General features: G+C 38.5%; 1 protein-coding gene across 6 annotated transcripts in view; it reads left to right on the forward strand.

The window, feature by feature from the left end:
- KDM4C (lysine demethylase 4C) overlaps positions 1-24,408 on the forward strand; it is a 243,923-nt gene that overhangs the window by 56,133 nt on the left and 163,382 nt on the right. For all 6 annotated transcript variants that reach the window (XM_044446103.1, XM_044446104.1, XM_044446105.1 and 3 more), the window contains exons 8-9: positions 5,774-5,877; positions 19,356-19,493. In XM_044446103.1, coding sequence (XP_044302038.1) covers positions 5,774-5,877; positions 19,356-19,493 — 242 coding nt within the window. The remainder of the gene's footprint in view (positions 1-5,773; positions 5,878-19,355; positions 19,494-24,408) is intronic.

Below are 24,408 nucleotides of genomic sequence, written 5' to 3' on the forward strand. Positions count from 1 at the left end.
GAAATCAATGGACAGATCGAGATCTGTCTTTTGTCCTTTCCTGAAATATGGTATATCTTGTATGAGAGGGGATTGTTTAATAATAATAGCCACTTTTCCTGTTCAGAAGCAGTTGTTTCCTCTGAGGGGAACACATACAGTGCCCATACAGGGCACTGTATTTTCCCTCATGGGATGCACAGGAGCTTTTTGGAGAAGGGAAGTTTGACTGGAAAACTAGTAGGAAGGAAAGTATTTTGAAAATCCTTCTGAAAGTGTCACTGTCTTGACTTGATATTCTCTCTCTCCCCACCCCCAACCCCCTCCACACATACCCCTACTTTAAAAACAGCAACAATTTCTGTGATGCAACTTTCTGCCAACTTTCTGCAGGAAATTGCATCACATAAAAAGGGATCGGCATCATTCTGTTCTCCATCATCGTGCTGAAGTAACATCATTCTACAATGGACAATGTGTTGTTGTCATAGAATGCCCTGATTCTTCACCATGATTTATCATATTTTCACGAGAATTGATCCAGTGATGTCAAGTGCTTTTTACAGTCTCTATAGCTCTTTTTCCTTGTTACCACTAATCTTAATCCTGAAGGACTCAAGACCTGGAATGAACTGAAACTTGACATGATTTGTAATATAAATCATAGGATAGACTCATGTAGGCTTCTGCTGAGATGACTTAATAGTCATCTGCATAATACTGTTATCATGACAAAGTATTTAGTGTATGATGCTTTACCTGTGACATATATCTTCTGTGTGTTTGCCCTCTGCCCACCAGTGCCCCTTATGCCACACCCGTGGGAGTCTGCCTAGGCAATTATTCAGGCACAAATGAGCTGTTATTTTCCTTTGAAATGCTGAAAAGTGGAAAAAGAAAAAATGTGCTGGCCTTAGAAGTATAACCTATTTAAAATATTCACAGAAGATTGGCTTTCGAAGCATGTATCTTGCATTGTGCATTGTTTTTCCCCCTGCTGAGATGATATAGGGCATAATTTTCCAGGGTCATTGTAAATACACATTCTAAACTGATATGCTGGGCTTAATATACTGTGCATTACCTTACTCCAGTGGTTTTCCAATTTAAATTAACTTATGACCAGTCACCACATTTGTTCAGGCCCTGATTACAAATCCATAAAGGAGGAGATTTAAATAGACTCTTCTTTCTTCATTGATTTTAATTTAAAATTTAATTTATTTAATGCAGCACAAATGTACAGATTTTTAAAAAGTGTGATGAGTTCATTTGAAGTATATGGTTAGCGGATGGGTTTTCCTATTCCTGCATTCTGGGCTCCTGTGGGAGGAGAGATGCTATATAAATAAAATAATAATATGAGGATACGGATCTTGAGTGATATTTACCCTAAGGCCAACAGTACTATAGGAGTTTACTGGGCAAATGTCATTAGGTCTCATGTACTTCAGTTTCTGTATATGCAGTTTTCTCAATGCATGACTGTCCTGAATGTTGAGAGAATAACACTGCAGTCCTCTGCCCATTTACACATTTAGACTTGTCATGGTTCTGCTGAATTGACAATAAGTGTGCGATTACCACAAGGCTACAACTGTATACCTTGATACAGATATGCCAGTCTATATATTGAAATTGATTTCTACTTCTGAATTAACTGTGAGTATAATTAATCCTCATGTAGAAGACTATAAGGAGGCAGGGCATCTTGCATTACTAGGAACATTGTTATTCCATTGGAAAGGGCATCCCATGTTGCATCATTGTTTGTGGAAAGAGTCTGATAAGGAAACATAAGTTGATTTCCCCTCTTTTCCCCTCCTTGCATTCCCCAATGTCTCCCCCCCTCAAAAAAAAATCCTTTGACAGTTTAGAAGGGTCTGCAAAATAGTAGGGGCAGTGATACTGGGGGCTGCAGTGGGAGGGAAGAATCTTCAAAAATGCCTCTCCACTTCCCTCCAGAGGAAGCATTCTGAACAGAACTTGGTTCAGTCCCCCTCCACCCTATTTTTATTTTTTGTGAATTTACCAAAACGAAATTAAACTGACCCAAGGGAATGCCATCCCATGAAATTAACAATTACTGGTATGTAACTATCCAAATATCGGCATAAACCCAGGTGTATCAATTCAACAAAGGCAGACCATATGTTTGTATGCCAGTTCATGGGAGCTATCTGTGTGTCATTTGAACAAATATTGAAAGTGTCATTAAATTTTCAGTCCATTGTGTTATAGATTTTATCTTTACTGTGTTGTACTATAGTCCTTTAATTCTCAAAAGGACATGGGAAATCCATTTATGTTGACAGAGCTTTACCTTCCAAGTAATAGGCAAACAATTTAAATGCACAGTTATATCAGAAAATATCAAACAGTGTTCTAATACAAAGTTTATCTGTATTGTTTATCTGTATTATGCCACCTCCAAAGTGGCAACCACTGGCTTTTGCAAAAAATTATGATTAAAAGAAGTATTAACAGTATTAAACCTCCAGCTGTTAGTTGACTCATACCATTAATAATGAGAGACTAGGGTCCTATAAACACAAAACACAAGTTGTTGTTTTTGTTGAGTAAGACACAATCTGAGCTCCACTTAAACTTCAGATATCATCTGTATAGCAGCGATCCACTGTTTGCAGTGAATATGACAGTCTAATTAATTATTTTATTCCTCCATTATATCCAGTGTATTGTATTTGTTCACAGTTGATGGGTAGTTGTAGACATGGGTTGTGGGACAATGTAACTGAGTAGCCTTAATCAGTGTTTGAAAAAACTGAGAAGATGATGCAGCTGTGAACACTGCAGGGCCAAACCTGGATTCTAGCAAATGTTGCATGTGTAAATATTGCTACTAGGATTTTGCAAACCGATTATAATTCACACACAAATCAGAGAATGACAAAAACTTCATCATCTTTTGTACTAATTGATCCAAAGGAAAATCTGCTTGGATATGGCCATACAGTCAATTAAGTGTGCAAAATTGAATAAATAATTGTAATTGATGCAATATTGACTGCCCCCCCCCCGCAACAGTAGGAAGGACCTACCCATTTGAATATGTAGGGAGCCTAATGCCATCCACTTGAACTGAGGGTTCAGGCAAAATGATTCCAAAACAGACCATGGTGAAAAATATAATCTAAGTGGAAATGACCAAAATTTAGAACAGGTCAGCAAATAGTCATGACATATACAAGTATAATACAATAATACAGTATAATGCAAGTCCTGGACAGGAAACCTGTGTCCTTTTCAAAGGTATGCATGGCAGAGAAAATTCTCTCCTGCCACCCCCAATTTAGGAAACCAAGGGTTAAATTTTTGAAATTTTGTCAGGTATGTATAAAGGAATCCCATGTAACATGAAAACAGTCCTAAGTGTTTTTAAAATGTATGTATGTATGTATGTATGTATTATTAAAAGTTTTAAACTAACACTAATAAAAACATCAAATATCACATACATCGGATTCACTGGGTCGACCCCCTACTACACACACACACACACACACACACACACACATTTTTTAAACATTCTAAAATCAAATTCAAATTACTCCAAGTCCCATTTCTCCAGCCAATCCTAAGTGTGTTATTCATCTTCAGCATATTTAAACTTATCTGACAGACTTAACTTTAAAGATGCCAGTCTGTGTCTGAGATCTTACTATTGACCTATTCAATTGTAGTTTAATTATTTTTGCAACATATTTATATGAATGAATAAGTAGTATATATGGAACATTATTGAAATTGCCAGTTCGCTAATACACTATGAGAAGTAATATCTCCAACTAGCATCAGTTCAGACTTCGTCTAGTTAATGAATAACCAGAAAGTTTCCCCATAGCATTGACCAACTTCATCAAAGTGGGACTGGATACTTATTCTGAAATAAGCAATAACAAGCCATCTGTGTAAAGAATAATTCTGAGTTCTAAACAATTTGAACAATGCCATTTTCTGTCTAATGGCAAATATCAAGGGTTCCAGGCATGTTAAATATCAGTGGAGAAAGTAGACATCCCTGTTTAGCTGCTTTGCCAAGTGTAGAAAGAACCCACTGGTTATAACGCTTGCTCTTGAGGTGGAATATAAAATTTTAACCCATTTCAAAACCTGACATTTGTCAATGCCACAAAAATAAATTTCCAATGGATTTTGTCAAAGGACTTTTCAGTATTCAAAGAATTAATGGCAGCCTCATGTGTTCTATCAGAGTTTAACACAGTGAAGTCAACAAGTGATCCTTTTAACAACCCTCCCTTTGGGGTTTAATAAATCCTACTTGATCTGGTCAAGCCAGTGTTGTAGCACAACACAAGAAATACGAACCTTGCCAGATTTGAGAGTCATTGTAGTACAGACATCCTTTAATGATGCAGTGGACAAGACCAATTAAAAATTTAGGAATACAAACCAAGTCGTTTTGGGACTATGAGGCTAGAACAGGTTTTATGCTGCACAACTGGACACCTGTCTAGACCAGGTGATTTCTGGTATTTATATTCATAATCTCTTCATGGCAACAGAATATAACAGCCTGTCCAATCCATTGTGTTCCATTGTCCACATATATGCTCTCTTGAAAAGCCATCTGTTACAGGTACATTCCTATAACTTGCTGAGATATGGCGTGTCTTCAACTTTCTTAACTCTCCCTTTCTTTCTCTTGGTAGGTGATGCTGCCACCAGAGATTTAATCCCAATCTAATTAATTATCAGTATTGGGCCCAAGGCGCCATTGTTGGACTACAATTCCACAATTCTGTCTGTTAATTTCTGACAGATCACACTTGACTATAAATGCTGACAGTCCACCACTCACTGACTGTGAACTTTTCTCAGATCACAACTGATTGATAAGTAGCCGTTTCTCTTCCTTTGCGCGCTTCCAAGCGCTGCCCACACACTCTCAGTCACCATCCAATCACCTCACTCACTCATCCCCCCTTTCCCCCCTTGCTCTTCTGAAACTTACCAAAATTTAAAGGAACCCAGTCCCATAACACTTTAAATCATTACACCATCTGTTTTATGTGTCAAGCAAGGTTAATAATAAACTATTCTGCTGTTCATGCCACTGAAAATTCCTTCTTAGAAAATATATGTAACTAGAGTCCAAACATAAAAATACCTCTTTTCTAGGGATTGCGCAAATGTGACAGGGTTACGAATGTGCAATGATGCAAAGGAGGGGTGCAGAATTTCTTTCAGGTCTGAATTCTATTTCAGGAAAACTCTGAGGATCACATTCCAGTAGTGAATAGACCCAAAGGCAAAGGGAACAGGCCAAAGGCCAAAAAAAAAAAAAAGGAAAAAAAAAAAAAAAGGAAGGAAGGAAGGAAGGAAGGAAGGAAGGAAGGAAGGAAGGAAAGAAAAGGTCCAAAATATCAGTATATTTTAACAGAAAACTTTAGTTGTTTTCTCCTTTAAAATTGGGAAAGCTGCACAAAAGAAACTATCAAATGATTGTTAGTTCAGGAAAGGGGCATGAGTATCTAAGAATCCCAAGTGGGCTGTACTTGGTCAGTAGGCCTGATGGCTTTATGTCTGTCTAAAAAGTGCTATGTATTAGTGGTTAGTCATGTATTGTTTGGTTTTACGCATGACCTGTTAGACAAAAAAAAGAATTAATATTTTTCCAAGTTAGAACCTTATTTTCCAACCCCAGTTCTCCAGTAGATTTAGACTGATGTTATATGATTGTGAATAAAGTCAGTTATTCAAACGTACTATTATAACTAATACAATTCTCTGTCTATTTTTGTCTTACTAGGATTTTTCCCAAGCAGCTCTCAAGGATGTGATGCTTTTCTACGCCATAAGATGACCTTAATTTCTCCCTCAATTTTGAAAAAATATGGAATTCCTTTTGACAAAGTGAGTGATTCATTTAAGTCTGGGGCCCTTATCATTATGATTTAAATTGCAGCTCAGGTGTTCAATTTAAGGAGATAGAAGTCATTGTGGGCAGGAGCATGAAAGAGAGCACAGAGGTATACTTGAAGGCTTTGTTCTCCATGTCTGGATGTATGTTCTTTTGGACATGTGGACAGTACAGCAGTGAAATGCTTACTCTTGACCACCACTCACAGAAATGCTTTATTCACATGAACATGTCTTTACAGCTCTCTTCAGTAAGGGCTTTGATGTGTTCCATTGTGTTCACTGGACTGTGTTTAGGATTGGAGTGTCAAATGGGAGTTCATTCTGTACTAGAACAGGTTGGCTTTTTAAAGATGACTGTAGTAAGATAATGCCCAAATAAAGCTGATCTAAAAACACAATTTAAGCACTTGGACTGTCACAAGGCTAGCCATGCAATTAACATGACTAATAAAAGACTCTTTAGAGGTTGATTTTATTTAGATATTAAATGGTTAAAGTTGTGGAAACAATTTTATGGCCTTCTCCAAACAGTGATCATCAGTGCAGTTGTTCTGATATTTCTAATACAGATGAGCCAAAGTGGAGAGTGTAGACAGACAAAGAAAGAAAAATGAAAATTAACAGACCATCAGTGGTACTGTAATAATCAATCGTCTAAAAAAAGCAGCTGTGATAAACTTCTTCTTATTGTTGAATATTCAGTTTTTAAAGAGAGTGTTCCAGTATATTCATGTGCATTCAAATGGAAACTCTTTGTATGGAAATAGGATATTCTAAATACGAAGTGATGGGATTGTTTCCTCCAGAGAAATTAAAATTTCTTTGCAAAACTTAAGGGCAGACATGCCTTGTTTTTGTTCATTATATACTGTTGAAAGGCCTGCTGTTTTTTGGATTTTAACCCTACAGGAAAGGCTCCAAAGCAGTCAAATCCGTGAACTGAGTTTAGCTTACTTTAGGGGAAAAATCAGACAATGAGAACCTGATCCTAATTATAGTATGTTTGTGTTGTTTCTATACTACCCATCCTTTAAAGAGTTCAAGGTAGTATGCAAAATTCTCTCACATTAAGCAGACCTAATGTTTGTAGAGAGTGCAGTGTCAGCCCACTGGAAAATTAAACTGCCTCAGATTCACCAAAGGGAAATATCACTATTGGACCAAGCAAAATACTGAACAGGTTTTGAATTCTGGATAACTTTTTTGTTCTGAATTCTCTAGAATTCAGGAAGTGGGAAAGAAAAAGGTGGCTGATGCTGAAGCCATTGCTTTTAGTCACAGACTAAAGTATCTGATAAAACGAGTAGGTTCTACAATGTGCTATGTAGGTTTCAGATTGCATTTAGGACTGTTATGACTGCTAAAATAAAGAAACATGCAGTAATTGTTCCGCCACTCTGGAATTATAAAACTTTTTGGAGTTAGCTTCTGCAGGACTGACAACTTCACTGGGGCAAACCATCACCATGCTCCTTGCCATCCAGATTGCTGCTCCTGCTGAATGTAAAAGCTGTGGCAGTTTCTCGAAAGAGAGAGTCCATCTCAGTAAAAAATTGTAAAAAGAAGGCTTTGGTCTTTTTTTGGTCAGATGAGGATTAAGTATGCAGCTTCTGTGAAAAGGAACACCAAATATTTCTGTTTTAAGTTGCTGGATTAACCTAAAGTGAGCATTCCTAAAGTAGCCCAGGTGCATTCACATTAGTCTATAGTTTGGTGCTGGCCAGTGACAAATATAGGGCATAGTATGTTCTTTTCGATTCCGTGAGAATTCTCCCAAACTCTTTGCTATGTCTGAAATAATGGATCATGTTAAGAATGTAATACAGCTACTGCTGGTGCTAGTATTTGAGGAAACACAACATACCCAAGTGGCATACCAATTTCTTTTAGCTGAAGGCTAGTACAGTGGTACCTCAATTCACGAACTTAATTTGCTCCACAATTCTGGTCGTGAACCAAATTGGTTGCGAACTGAGTCAAATTTCTCCATAAGGTTCAATGTAAATAAGATTACTCCGTTCTGAACCATATGTAATTTTTTTAACCACAAAAATATGAAACAAAGTCCAGTGCAGTACAGTATGAAGAGAGAGAACACTAACCTTGCTTGAGGCGACTTCTGGCGTGGAGGACAGGAAGGTGGGTGGGGAGGAGGTTATTGTTTGGAGGGAGAGTCTGCGACCGCAGACTACAAGAAGCCACGACCACATGTCAGAGCAGGGAAAATGGCTGCTTTCATGGTCCTGCAACCTCACAAATGTGAATGCGGCCACCTTCCCTGCTTGAACATGCTCTGACGCATGGTCGTGGTGCGGGGACGATGGCTGCGATCATGTTTGTCCCCCGATGCGGAGTTCGTGAATGAAATTTTGCCGAATTTTCTGTTGTTCGCAAACAGAAGCGTTCATGAGCCGAGGTATTACTGTTTCAAGTGCTGTGACAGCATGAGTCCTAACAATACAGACATTGTATTAGTGTAAAACGATGCTAGTGCAACATCATTACTACTTGCTAGACAAAGGGAGAAAGTGGTAATTTGCCGCTGAATCTAGTATTCTGGTAGTGCTGGATGCTGCTCTAATATGTCACCTCCCCCACTTCCTCCCAAACTAATCACCAAAAAATCTATAGCAGCAACAACCAAAGTGGGTGATAAAGCGTCATAGTTTAGAAATGCAGAGATGGAGAGAAGGAAAGTATTTTTTAGTGACTGAAGGGTTTCCACATCTTTGGATAACACAGCAATATTCTTCACTTGCAGCTGAACAGGAATTCACCTAGCTAAAACTTGCTGTACATTTTCTTGATACTATTGTGAAAAAACTAGCTTTTCTACCACCTGGCACGAATGTAAAGCTCTGACTGGTTGAATTAAACAAACAAACAAACAAACAAGCTTTTCTTGTAGTGATTACAAGGAAGCAACATGCTGAGCAGGGAAGACATATATTTCTGGATTGGTTTGTGGCAAATTGTAATATGCTGTACTTGGCATTACTAGAAAAGTTTAGTTAAATCCTGAAATCAGTTACCAGCTTCCTTGCCAATTCTGCATTTATCCATTTAGGAGATAGCAAGGCGGAATGCTCTTATCAAAAATGTGGGTTCCTTTAAATTATAATGTTTATTTTTTAAGATTTCTAGTTAAAAAGAAGGAATGACTCAGGATAAATTTGATTCTTTGAAGAAAATAGCAATATACTATTGCTATCCTATACTATAGGATGTTGACTGCGTCTTTTTCAGTATGAGTATGTGATTTGTCTCCATGGCATAACGTATGTGACTCTTTAAGGTGCAACATCAAAATAGTTAAAATGATGGTTCTAACTGGGAAACCATGAGCAACAAAGCAGTAGTGCAGGGGAACCCCCAGTATTCTCTGCAATGGGTGATAATATATAACAGTAGAGATTCTTCTCCCTGCTGCCCTCCCAACTCCCAGCAGGGAAGGGGCTTATGGAGGTGCCTGGTCTGCAGCACAGAGTGAGAGGGTACTGCAGAATTTAACGCAAACTTCTCTGGGCCAGAGCTTTTGCACCTGCCTTATGATGTTCCATTGCTTTAAGCAATTTTGTTTCCATCCAGTTCTGATTTGAGAAGTAAGTAGGGTTGCAAACTGGACAGCCATTTGAGTGGGATGGTGTAAACTGTTGTCCTGCAACAGCTGCGGTTGGACTCAATGGCCTTCATGGCCCCTTCCAACTCTACTAGTCTATGATTCTATGCAAGGAAATTGTTTTAAGGAAATGGAGCCCAGTGCATGTTCCATTTTCATGCAAAGGATTGACCTATGCCACATTTACTTTCCATGAATGGGGCAGATGTGGATAAAATACATGTGGCCATCATGTATTATCTAATTTGGCCTTTAGCCACTGTACTTCACCAAGAAAATAACAAAAGTCAAGACAATAGTAACATGATGGCTGGATATTCCAGGGAGTATGGGAAGGAAAGTTGGTTATTGTGACTTTGCATTTGTAAATAAATTAAAGTACATGCCTACAATCTAATAATTTTACTTTCTGTAACATTATTGCTGGGGGCATTTTAGATTGAAAAGGACTTGGGCAGGACTGGAGCTCATGAGAATGCTGTCTGTTTTTCATACCATTTTACTGTGCACAGCTTCTTCATAGACTTTATTTACCACTGGAGAAATGGAGGGTGTAATTGCATGCCTTGCATGTGCTCTTTTGTGGTTTGGAAGTATTCACATAACTGGATTCTTCATAGATATTGAAGGGTTCATTTGTTTTTATAAGACTTTTTTAGCTGTGTCTTATGGCACTGGCATGATGCTGTGCTCTGTATTGGGTTTATATCTTATGACACAGTTGGACATGGCCTGCATTTCCATATCAGAGGTGTTTCTGCCTCCTGTACTTACATAGATTTGTACCATTATGATATCCTCTGAATTGTTAAGGGTTACATCCTCAGAAGTATGTGCATTTATTTAAATTATTCTGTATGATTCTTAGCAATTATATATCTGAGCATACTTTTATTCTTTGCAGTTATATCTTTTGAACAAGCATTTGAATTATTCCTATGTGTAACTAAAAATTGTTTTATTTGTAAGTGCAATTCCACATTTTCACCATAGTCACCCACATGTATAAAAAAACCCCTTCAATTTAGATCTTTCAGTTTGTGTTTGAAAACCCAAATCAGAATAGTGTAACTTTTAGCATCGGAGAAGTGTTAAGGCTATTAAGTCATGTAGACAAGAGGATTCCTATTTAACCTCTTCTGACTCAGCTTTGTAGAAGCTGAAAGATATTCAGCATGTAGAATTTTCACTGTATTCCTCATTCATTTATTTAGTATATTTATAGGCTATCCTTCATACCAATATGTCCCAGTTTTCCATTTGAGCATTTCCAGTAGTTAAATATTTTATGTCACCTTGTGCCACCAGAGAGCAGTCTATACCCAACTGTAGTTCTAATTAATAGGCTTCTATGAGAATGTGAATAGAGCAAATCAGGCTATGATCTCTTGTGGCTTGGAGTGATAGAACTGGAAACGTGCTGAACACTGATAAGCCAGCCTACGCCTACCAGGTGACAGCTGAACTGCCGGTTATTGCAATAGCACACCTGCTAAACTGTCATCAGTCGGGGTGAGTGACAAGATAAATTTGGGAATTGCTGGCACAGAAAATGTTCATACTTATATGCACTCACACAACTCTCTTTAGAAAAGCTCCAGTCACGATCTCAGCATGCGCACCTGTGTGCTGTGCTTACTTCAGTATTTATGTGCTTATGCTTAGATAAAGTGTGCAATTGCTACCAATTCATAAGGAAGCATACATAAGTATTTTAAATGGATATACTATTGCTTTATAATTTTCCCATTCCATTATTGTGTTGACTAAACATACATAGAAACACACACACATACACTCAAGCATGCACACAAACGTGCTGGGTAAACAGCACCAACCTAGTCTGCCATATATAAACTGCAAGATTAGAAAGTTGCTGATGTCTCCATTCTGCACCCATTTCATTCTCTTGTATGCTAACTGACTTACATAATCTAACTTCTGTGTCTAGCACAATTTTATTACTAACTTCATGGTGTTCAGAACAATCCCTCCTATGAGGCATAGTGAGGTTGGTGCCTTCAGCGACTGACATTGGTGGTCACAAAAGAGCAGTACATAATTAGTCAATTTATTATTATTGGATTTTTACTACCAGAGGGAAGTGTCTGTGTGCATTTCCCCCCAGTAACTTGGCCAGTTTTGGATGTTATGCACCTTGACTTGCAGAGGGCAGGGAGCTTGCTGTTCCTCTTTAGGATGGAAAAATGTCCCTCTTTAGCATGGAAAAAGACTTGGGCCCAACAGTGAGATTTCTTGTATCAGTCAATTTAGAATTAGCTTCTCTTAGGGCCAGTTGGAAACATGCATAGCATTTCTAGCATGTAACTTTTAGGAAACATCTTACAGCATGGATCCAAATGGAGCCTATCTTGAGTTCCCCCATGTACCATCTCTGTCACCACATACAGAGAAAGATGTATCTGTCGTATGTAGATAAACTCCTACACAGAGTAGGAGTTGTGAATTTTGCAAATCATGTGCAGGATTTTTAAAAAGGAAGTAATATGAATCAACCTTTTAATCAGTTGAGGGAAAGAGATGACTAGCCCATCAATATTGCAATGTCAAATCATAGGTATGGACAGGAATTTGAGAAAATGGAGGGCACTATGGTCTATGGAAATTTGACTGTGGGCTTAGTTTTGGCCATGCCTGCAGCCATCTTATTTATCCTTGTTTGTTTGTCATTCAACATGACAATCAAGCCCGATCAAAGTGATTCCATGCCTGTATTTTAGTCCATGCATAGGATTTGGGAAGGGGCTGCATCTCAGTGCGACAGCATATGCTAAGCATGCAGATGATTTCAGGTTCAATTTCTGGCATTACTCTTGCTGTTTTTATAAAAGTACTAGGTTGATAAGGAAAAAGGCACTGAAACCCTGCAGCTGCTAGTTGGCAGTAAGTATTGGTCTAGATAGATACAGTAGGTGTGAATATGTGTGTTTATACAGGGCAAATTCTTAGGTTCCTGTTGTTGTTAGTCGCAAAGTCGTGTCCAACCCATCATGACCATGGACAAATTCCTCCAGGCTCTCCTGTCCTCCGCCATCCCCTGGAGTCCACTTAAGCTCACGCCAACTGCATCTAGCTACCTCATTCTCTGCCGTCCCCTTCTTCTTTTGCCATCTGTTCCCAGCATTAGGCTCTTTTGCCATCTGTTGCCAGTATTAGTGAGTCCTTTCTTCTGATTAGGTGGCCAAAGTATTTGAGTTTCTTCAGTATCTTCAGTATCTGGCCTTCTAAAGAGCAGCTGCAGTTGATCTCCTCTAGGACTGACTGGTTTGATTGCCTTGCAGTCCAAGGGACTGGTGGAAGTCTTCTCCAGCACCACAATTCAAAGGCCTCAATCCTTTGGCGCTCAGTCTTCCTTATGGTCCAATTTTCACAGCCATACATTGCAACTGGGAAAACCATAGCCTTGACTATACTCACTTTTGTCGGCAGGGTGATGTCTCTGCTTTTTAGTATACCTGTCTTGATTTGCCATAGCTTTCCTCCCCAGGAGCAAGGGTCTTTTAATTTCTTGGCTGCAGTCCCTGAATGCGGTGATCTTGGAGCCCAGGAAAATAAAATCTGTCACTACCTCCATTTCTTTCCCATCTATTTGCCAGGAAGTGATGGGACTAGATGCCATGATCTTAGTTTTCTTAATGTTGAGTTTCAAGTCAACTTTTGCACTCTCCTCCTTCACCCGCATCAAGAGGCTCTTTAGTTCCTCTTCACTTTCTCCCATTAGAGTGGTATCAACTGCATATCTGAAGTTGTTGATGTTTCTCCCAGCAATCTTCATTCCAACTTGTGATTCATCTAGCCCTGCCTCTCTCATGATGTGCTCTGCATATAAGTTAGACAGGGAGCAGTATACAGCCTTGCCGAACTCCTTTCTCAATTTTGAACCAGTCAGAGGTTCCGTGTCCAGTTCTTACTGTTGCTTCTTGACCCGCATATAGGTTTCTCAAGAGACAAATAAGATGGTCTGTTACTCCTCTCTCTTTAAGAACTTACCACAGTTTGTTGTGATCCACACAATCAAAGACTTTAGCATAGTCAATGAAGCAGAAATAGATGTTTTTCTGGAACTCCTTAGCTTTCTCCATGATCCAGCATATGTTGAAAATTTAATCTCTAGTTTCTTAGCCTCTTCGAAATCCTGCCTGTACTTCTGGTAGTTCTCGGTCCACATACTGCTGGAGCCTAGCTTGTAGGATTTTGAGCATAACTTTGCTAGCATTTGAAATGAGTGCAGTGGTGCGGTAGTTTGAACATTCTTTGGCATTGCCCTTCTTTGGGATCGGAATGTAAACTGACCTTTTCCAATCCTGTGGCCACTGCTGAGTTTTCCAAATTTGCCGGCATATGGAGCGTAGCACTTTTACTGCATCGTCTTTTAGGATTTTGAATAGCTCAGCTGGAATACTGTCACCTCCACTAGCTTTGAGGTTGCTCAGACTTCCTAAGGCCCATTTGACTTCACATTGCAGGATGTCTGGCTCGAGGTCAGTGACCACCCCATCGTGGTTATCAGGGATGTTAAGTTCTTTCTTCTATAGTTCTTCTGTGTAACCTTGCCACCTCTTTTTAATCTCTTCTGCCTCTGTTAGGTCCCTGCCATTTTGGTCCTTTATCATGCCCATCTTTGCATGAAACGTTCCCTTCATATCTCCAGTTTTCTTGAAGAGATCTCTCCCTATTCTATTGCTTTCTTCTATTTCTTTGCACTGTTCATTTAAGAAGGCATTCTTATCTCTTCTAGCTATTCTCTGGAATTCTGCATTCAGTTGGGTGTATCTTTCTCTTTCTCCCTTGCCTTTCGTTTCCCTTCTTTCCTCAGCTATTTGTAAAGCTTCCTCAGACAGCATTTTGCTTTCTTGCATTTCTTTTTCTTTGGGATGGTTTTAGTTGCTGCCTCTTGTACAGTGTTGTGAACCTCCGTCCATAGTTCTTCAGGCACTCTGTCTATCAGTTCTAATTCCTTAAATCTATTTGTCACCTCTACTGTATATTCATCAGGGATATGATTTAGGTCACACTTGAGTGGCTTAGTGCTTTTCCCTAGTTTCTTCAATTTAAGCCTAAATTTTGCAACCAGAAGCTCATGATCTGAGCCACAGTCAGCTCCTGGTCTAATTTTTAGTGACTGTATAGAGCTTCTCCATCTTTGTCTGCAGATCACATAGTCAGTCTAATTTCTGTGTTGACCGTCTGGTGATGTCCATGTATAGAGTCATCTCTTGGGTTGTTGGAAAAGAGTGTTTGCTATGACCATCGAATTCTCTTGACAAAATTCTACCAGCCTGTGCCCTGCTTCCATGGCAACCCACTCCAGTATCTTTTCCATGAAAACCCCATGGACAGTAGGTTCCTGAAGGGAAGGCTAATCCAGGGGAATGCTAAGAGTGCATTTTGCTCTTGCTGACCATGTGCACTTCTCAATTATTAGGAAAGCTTATCTGTCCTTGCTATAGTTTTGGGTTGCTGGTTGACAGAATTGGGATCCATTTGCTGGACTGACAAATGTGGAACCTTTATTTTTGTCTTAGCAAAGTCATTTGTTTATCTGTATATAGCTTTGTGTTTTGAGTGACTATGTTGATTTGCTGTTTTTGGTAACAAAGCTGGTGCTTTGGTATCATGGGCAGGGAACCTTCATGAGATGGTCCCTTTTATTGCCCTGAGGTCACACAGTCCATATGGACCAGTTATCAAATGCATCTTCAGGTTCATGGCTACAGATCGCACAATTGGCTCATGCTATCATTCGCTACTTGTTCCTCTCAGTTTACCCAGCAGTCAGGCTGAGTTGATTATCTGTGCTAGACATTGGGCTGGCAACAATACTACAGAGTTCCTGCCTACTTGACACCAAAGTCATGGAACCTGCAAGCAGTAGGTTACAACCTGTTTCAACTCAACTCAGTGTGTATCTGCTGCACTGTCTTTTCCCTTGGCAAATGAGCATGGCTTGAAATATTTGCAAGGAAATAATGATGGAACTGGAAACTCCTAGTTCAGAGATGAAGTCACTGTCGGAGGCAAAAAACAGTGGTTTGACGCTGTGGCAAGATCTAACTTGCATAACAAACCCCACAAGTTTTCTGGCTATACAAGGAGTTAACACAAATTGAGTTTTCCTGAAACTTTTTCTCTCGATACTTTACTAGGCCAGTCTATTTGATGGCATCCTTGCATTGTGGCAAGTTGCCCTGGCGTAGGCAGACTTTTGGTTCCTTTCTATTATGATTTCATTCTGTCAATGAATTTGCCTGTCTCAGAAGAAGATGCATATATTATTTAAATAAGTGTCAGAGTTTCAATATAGTCTGTTTTACTGTATTTATGTACTTTATCCATAAAAGCCTCAGTTCTTGTAGTAGACCATCTTTTGCATCTTCTATCAATCTTTTCAACCATTTTTATGTTGTCTTGTGACAAAAAGGTAAAAAGGAACATTGATTCATTGGTGAACAAGACTTCATGTCATGAAATCCTAATGTTCTACATCTTTCATATCCTCCAATTCTACTCCATATTTTCTGCTGATTGCTGAAATTGTACACCTTTAGGAAAAATTAAGTCTTGCATTAAAAAAACCCTATTTCTGAAATAATATTATAGTTTTGGTTTGGGGGTACATAGCTTTTTTGTAGTTCCTTAATTTCAGTCATTGGCATGGCAGTTATATAATTAGTAGTGTCTCAAAGAGTCACATTTATCAAAGGCATGTTTTACAATGGTGATAATGTGATATACTGGGGCGGCCAAATGTTATATACCAGGGTGGCTCATGCAGCTTTCTGAGTTTATTTCACTGCTCACAGAGGGTTTTGAACCACCCATCCCCCACACCCCTGTCTAGATTCCAGTGATGGCATGGACATAATTTCAGCAATCTCTTTGATCAGGTCTCAAAATGGACCGCCTTGCCTGAGCAATGTCCAAGCAGATACCTCTGACAAAGTGCAGAAAGTACAAACCTGCACAATGATCCACAGGTCCCCCAAATAGCATTCCCACCCTTTGGTTTGGTTTGACAGCTATAAAGATGAGCTGTCAAGACAAATCAAATGGATAACTGAATCTGGGCTTTCCCAAAATGATTGTGGGATTTATACCTCTTTCACAGCAAGAGCTATGAAAACAATGATGTATCTAGGACTGAATGTATATATCCCTTTGAAATAAACATGGAGAGCCCTGTTTAAAAATAAAACTCTTTAAAATGATAACAGTTATCATATTGACAAATAACAGTATGCTGGTTCCTTTTAAAAGGGTGTTGGGGGGGGGGTCACACTTTTCCATCTTCCTGAGCACCTACAATCTCAGGAAGTAGTGGGAAAATGAAAGCTACCTTAAGGCAGCCCCCCCCCCCAAACTAAAGAAGTCTATGCCCCTGCCACTCCCTTTTCATAAGCACAGATCACTCATACTTTTGTAGCTCACCTTCTGACAGCTGTCAAACCAAAGGGTGAATATAAACCTGATTAGACCTGTCAAAACATTTTAAAATGAAGGCTTAGTTTTGATGAATTTCAAAAGTTCATGTTTCTATTAATGGAGTGGATTCCACTTTTCTAAGCATCTAGAGTCTTGGGAAAAGATGGAAGAGGGGGAGGACACTGAGAATAGTCAGGACCTGGTCCCTCAAAACATGAGAGTCTCATTCCAAATGGAGAGGTACACAGGCTACCTCCTTGCCAACTAAGATCCCTTTGTAGCTTTGCGTTCACTTGACAGTTTACTGACATCTGTCAGGGCAAAGCAATATACCCCATTAATATATTTGTAGCTTTTTTTAATAAATGGTTTTTGTTGGTGTCACCTGTGCTTTGATAGGAGGCACTTTCCAGGGAATTGATGAGGCAAACCTTTTAATTTTGGTCACCCGAAGCACACACTTTTGAAAGCAACCCCCCTTTTTTTTGGACAGAGGTATTTGCACAAATTCCTGGCACAAATGGTGGTGCACCAGTGAACATCTCCAGTCTGCTACAATATATCAGGGGCTGTTAGTGGAGAGTTTCTAAAAAATTAGTAAAGATTTCTGGAAAAAAAGGGAGTGGGAAACCACAGTAAGTGCAAAAGGTCTTGAAACCAAAGTGCGGAGAGCAGTCAAGATGCGTCTTACTGTGGAGTTCCCTGGAACTCTTGTTGGGTGGGGGGGACTGAGGTGGAAGGAGGGGGAACAACTCTTGGTAAAGACTGCTTGGAGTTGTTTCATGCACAGCCCACATTGCCTAGAGTACTTGCAGGATGGGTTGCCCTGTCATGTGAACTCCTCCATTTTCTTATACTGCAATCAAATGAGTATGAATTAGAGTGTTTGTATAAATAAGTCTTGGAAAAAACTCTTAAAAATGCAAATTTATAAATCATATAAATAACATTTATACTATTATACTATTTAATAATATCTGCCTGAAAATCTGAAATTTAAAATATGAAAATCATATACCAAGTCAGGAAAGAAAGATAAATTAAGTATGAGACTCCATAGCACGGTAGACTAACTTCCACACTTAATGTTACCTGCCTCAAATGATATAAATATAAATATATTTCCCCACCGAGTGGGGAAAGCTTTACTATGGGATACCCTCACTCTCAGCAAAGATTAGAATTCCTCACAGGAACAAACAAGAACAAACAGCACCATGCCTTCCACTCCTGTATGGGCAACTAAGCAAACCTGTGGAAGAAAACCTGACTAGATGCTGAACTGGCTAGTACAGCTCATGTAGTATTTTAATTCTACAACTCATTCCCTTGCATTTTATTTTCTTTAAGCAAGGTGTGTGAGAGAATATCTCAGACTGAAGCTTTGCTCCACTGGTTTCTTTTTGTAAGTTTCCATTTTTCTCTCCTGATTTGTGTCAATTCTTTTTTCATGCAGAGTAAATGAGAGAAATGCTATGAATTTGGTACAGTGTAGTTCTTTGTGACAAAGAAAATGAGCCATTTTATTTTTTTATGAAGTGAAAGTATTCAGGAAAAGCTTTGTATGAAGATACTTTGGAATAACTATGTTTGAAAAGAGGAAGAGGCTAGTTGGACAGTTGCAGTTTTTAGGAAACAGTAAATTGCTGGGTGATTTCACATGACCCAAGAATTCATCTTGGCAATATGCCAGGGTGCATTGGTTATTGTGTGAACAGCACATGGCATTTTCAGCATGCAACTGAGCTCATTGCTATTTGTTCTCGCCCCCCTTTCCTCTTCATTGTCCTACAGATATATCAGGGGACCCCACAGCAGGGCAGTCTCGTCCTGCCACTCCAATTGTGCACTGATTTTAGCTTGTCACAGCTCTTTTCCCCGAGATTGATATATCTGGTTGAACAGTTGACTTTTAGAATCTGTTTTGACAGCCACTGACAGTCTCTTCAAAGTGCCTGAGAGGCACACTGGTAGGTTGTCAGAGGTTGGCAAACTGTTTTTTTTTTTAAGTATAGCTAGTATGTGCACATATTTTCATTTATTTTTTAAAATTACTGCACTGGAGCAACTGCACAGGAACCTTGAGCATTGGACAAGGTTGCTGGGGGTTCCTGCTGTCAGAGTACAGCAGGTACCAGTCCTGGATATTAATTCAGAGAGGTTCTAATTAGGGCTATTCTTCCCTTTGCTTTCTTTTGACAGTTGCTGAAAGGAAAGGTTAGGATTAAAACCCTCTTTTTCTTTTGGGCTCAGACAGTCCTCAAGACGGCGCATTTTGCACTTCTCCCCAAGGACCTTCCATTCTCTATCAAATATGGTTTTGGCAGGCCAGTAGATGATCTCTGACTGTTACATATGACTCCTATAATGACAATTATATTGATTTTTTTTTGTTTTTGTTTTTTAGATCACACAGGAGGCAGGAGAATTCATGATCACTTTCCCATATGGATACCATGCAGGATTTAATCATGGTTTCAACTGTGCAGAATCAACAAATTTTGCATCAATTAGATGGATTGATTATGGAAAAGTAGCTAAATTGGTAAGTCAAAGTATATTACTAATTGAAAACTGTTGGTTAGAATTTTTTAAAAGGAAGTTGAGAATTTAAATATGCCAGTATGATAAAAGTGCAGAACTGAAATTTTGCAAAGCTTTTCAGATGATCATGATTTTAATAGTGCTGACTATAAAATGGATTACTGGGGACTTGAAGCTTCAAGAGTAGTGCTAGATGGATAATTCATAGTTTAATTTTACCATTGTATAGGGTTCCCTTATCCCATGAATGTAATCCTATACATGTCTACAAAGAAATAAGTCCCAATGAATACTAGGTATAGGATTGCAGCCTTTGTGTCCACATTATGAGAACTTCACATTTAGTCCAACTAATGGCATATCTTGACAACTTTTCTAAGCGTTTCAGTACCTCAAACATATAAGATAAATAACATTGTGTGGTCTATGTTTAAGAGAGGTGTATCTTCTATACATTGTAGGAATTTTTATAACCTTACTATAGTATTTTGTCAGATGTTTCATGCCAGGGGTATTATCTAACAATGAACTAGATATATTGGATTGATACATTATTATCTAATAATAACAGAAATAATAGGTAGTGAATTACCCCTGTATCTCCTAGTTGTACTACTTCAAAAAACTAAAAGCATAATAATGGAAAATAACATTGGATGCTCATTGGGGATAAGCTCATGAGAGCTAGGAAAATGGTTGCTAATAACTGGAAACAATAAACTCACCTATCAGTTGAAGAGTAGCATAGAAAGCTATGTCAGAGAACCCTTTGCAAACTAACCCATTATACATTAGTTTCAGAGTGCAATTAAATAATATAAAATTCTGCTGCTGGAAGGCTGTCATCTGTTTCCCTGATACAGAAACAAAATGAAACCCCATGAACATGAGAGATGAGCTTTTTGAATGTTGTACAAAGAAGTAATTGTTCATTTTAGGGTTTCATATATGGCATTTGTTTGGCATGTGGTTACTTTTGTTTTTTCCAGTCACTTTAATGAGTGTTATATATGAGTTATATATATTTGTATGCATGCATATATGTATTTTTGTAGTAATTTTAAAATTTCCAATACAATATGATTCAAAAATAAAATGAAATACAGCAGTGTTTTTCAAACTTCCTAACATCAGGAATTCCTTTCTAAATCGCCTGCGAAGGAAAACTTAGTTTCTGGAAGTATTTTAGAGTGTATGTTTATTTCATGCAGGCTGCCCCTGAGGCCTGTCGTTCCATATAAGCTAAGAATGCACACAAGAGTATACCTAGCATCCCTGCAAGGAAAGAGCAAGAGAAATTTGTCCTGTATCAGCTGTTACCAGGCAGTTACAAGATCTGAGGAACAAGCCCTTGATACAAATTTGCACCTGGTAATTTAAATGCAAATGTGCACATTTAGAATTACTAGAATATATTTATCTTTGAAATATGTAAAAAAAAATAGCAGTTAACTAAAGGAACCTCTGAGGAAATATTTAGGGGATGTTTTTATCTTACCTTTCCCTTGCACTCACACTTAGTGATATACCTATCCCCCACAGATTAAAGCTTCAGCATTCTCTTTTAACAATTAAGCAGTGAGCAAACCTGTTTCACGTAAAATACTACCAGGTTGAATCAACCTTTTTTTTCTCCATGCAATTCCTCATTTTTTCTTCCTCCAATAAGTGTGCATAAAACTTATCATTTTTATTATCTTGCTCTTCTCAACTATCACATTGTTATGGGCAAGTTCTCTGTTTTCCATGTAATTTAATTTGTGCCAAGATTTTGCCAAGGAATCTGTTTTCCGTGCCATTGTTCTAGAATATGGGAAAGGACCTCTGAGCATGTACCCAATATCTCTTCCTTAGGACTGAAGCTAGAGACCATGCAAAACAAAGGAAAACAAATGATGTAACATATATAGGATTGAGGTAAAAGTGTACTAATTCAGAAGAGTGGAATGAGGAGGGTAGTTTATTAAGCCTGCAGTACCATGTTCACAACTCAGGACTTCTGAGTAAACATGCAGAGGATAAGGCTGTAAATCTCACTCAAAAAGTAACTGGGAAGCAATTCTATGCACATTTGCCTGGGAGTGTGCCCCACCAAGCACAATAAATAGAGCCACTGTGACATAGACATTACAGGGCTGAACTTGAGAGACCTGGGTTCTAGTTGCCATTTGCCTTGAAGCACCTTGGGTGACTTAGGGTCAAATGAGAATTCTCCGCCTAACCTACCACACAGCTATTGCACTAAAGAGTGGGCATCCCTATTCTGTGTCCTTCTACATTAACATCAATCTGCCTGCCAGGTGCATGTGAGTTGGTGCTGTGCCACAGGTAACCTGTGTGACTTTCCTGCTGTCCTAACTCATTTGGTATCTTTCTGCCTCACAAATTAATTTTATGAAGTTTCTGTTGCTGAACTTTAGTTTGTCAAACTGGGTCTAAAAAACAGAAAAGACTGGATTTTAACATTTGAAAGAGAGGCAGATGGGACATTTCTTTATAGTTCTGTGGATGTTATTATTTACCTAATGAACTTTATATTCATTTTAGTTAGCTGGAGAGACATCTTTCTGTAGACAGCATTTTGAGTTATTTTACTTGAGTGCATTTTGTTAATGTTGGTAAAACAGATGAACCAGTGACAATTGTGTTGCAAGTTTTGCTGGGGCCTCTTTAAATTTGTGCTGAGTGTGCAATATTTATGCTGAACTAGGAGCTATATGCAGACATTAATACTGCTGAACATAAATGTGTACATAGTGTTTGTATTCCTCTAACGTTCTTAGCAAGTAGAAGTTTCCTTAGAAGTAGTTCCATTAAAAACAACAAAATGTTCTACTGCATAGGTAGAAAAAGAAGCTTTTGAGATAATTACTGTTCCATGACTTATTCACTGTTTTAAGCTGTCATTTGCTTGCTTGCTTGCTTGATGTATGTTCATCTGCAATCAGTTTTCAATAGGGGGCCAAACGAAATTATCCACAGAGTAAAATGCCAGCAAAATTGACTCAACTCACTGATCCACACCGATCATGAGGAATAAGCCTCTTCAGGCCCTTCTCTCAATGTGAATATCTATAGGTTTAGTAGGATCTTTCCTTGTTACTTTTTTGTTTGTTTGTTTGCAGATGGGGGTTAGCAGCTGAGGCGCTTATGAGAAACCTTTCTCAGTTTGAAAGTGTAGGGTAGTATTCACTAGTGTTAACACTGTTGCTTAATTCAACGCAATACTTGTGCAATACAATTAGCATTTGCTAGAGCAATGGAAAAAAAGAGATTTCTCACTGAAATTCATGCTGTGGCACAATTGGCAATGTCAAACTTCAGCTGCAAATCATCCCTTTCTCTTATTGTTAATGCTAAGGCACAGTTGGATGCTACTGCTGTGTAGTATTTTGTATTGTCCTTTGCTAAGCACGTATATAATGTCTATACCCTGGAGTTAGAGGATGTCATCAGTCTATTTTAAGAATTTGAATTAGAATTTTGTGACAATTTGCTTATGTCAGAACTAGCTGCTTTCTCATCTCTAGCTATGGTAGCATTTTTATTATTCTTAGTTCAATCCTGACCTTAACAAGGAGGAAAAGAGGAACTAAAAATCTATGACAAAGGAATTAGATGAAAAGCTCAACAAATATGTCAAATTCAGTCTGAAATAAGACAAAAAAGACAACTGTATCAATATATTGTTCCTTATGCAGTTCAAGACAGATCGCTTTATCAAAGGAAACTAGTAAAGTACATTACACAAAATTAATACATCAGAAGTTTGCATATGCTAAGGACAGTCCTGCAAATATATACTCATTTCTAAATCCCATAGTTGTACTATATTTTGTATAGTTGCTCTGAATTCTGAATAGCTAATTTGTAACATAAATATAGTCTATTTAAAAATAGCCATATAGCAATACATGCATACTCGATTGGTATCACTCTGCTGATGGAATGCTATTTAATGCTGTGTCTTGAGCCAATGCAAGCTTTCATCAGCAGATCAAGCAGGGAAGCTTTGTGTGTGTGTGTGATTCCCCTTACCCCTGCACCTCATTTTCAAGCAGAGCCTAATTTAGTGGGAATGTATCATGATACACATAGAGAGGAAATGGCCAAAATCACCTTGTCACTACATTCTTCTGAGGAAAGCCTTTTCTGGGTAGAAGAAGAGTTGAAACTTGTATCTTCATTTGTTGCAGTGGTCAGGAGTGCCTTTTATCAGATTTCACTGGTATGTCAGTGGCACACCTGGTCTGGAAAAGCTAACCAGGCTAGACTTATCCTTAGGCTATTTGCATCCAAATTTGGCTATATTGGGCAGTATCTTACACTGTTGCCCCACCTCCACTGGTTCTCTTGTGCAAGCAGAACTGAACACTTGCATTGCAGGAATGCATGGTATCAAAATAATCCTGGAAATGAGTGGCAATGTTCATTTCTAGAACAGTGTAACTCAGTGGAGCTCCCTTCTGTGAACTCTGATGACCTGCCCCATTATGGAACCAGTGATTCAACTTTGAAAATACATCACAATCTGTAACTTTTCTATATTATTATTATTGAATTGTCATCATCACCATCACCATCACCACCACCACATTGCATTTATATCCCCTTTTTTTTTCTCTTGCAAGGAACCCAGAGCAGTTTAGAAAATTCTGCTCCTCTCCATGTTATCCTCACAACAGCCCTGTGAAATAGGTTAGGCTGAGAGGCAGTGACTAGTCTTAAATTGACTATCAGAGACTCTAACACTAAGCCAGTCATAGAAAGAACGTAAGGTACTGTTACCATCCTAAATAACTAAAATCATTTTCAGTATTATCCCATTGCTTCAAAATGTCATGCAAATCTAAATTATCTACACTGAAAATTATCTTCAGTGAACCCAATATACAAATTCACTATTTTTGGTGCCA

The sequence above is a fragment of the Varanus komodoensis genome, unplaced genomic scaffold (assembly GCF_004798865.1).
Source record: "Varanus komodoensis strain SLA01 unplaced genomic scaffold, ASM479886v1 scaffold5, whole genome shotgun sequence".
NCBI classification, from domain to species: Eukaryota; Metazoa; Chordata; class Lepidosauria; order Squamata; family Varanidae; genus Varanus; species Varanus komodoensis.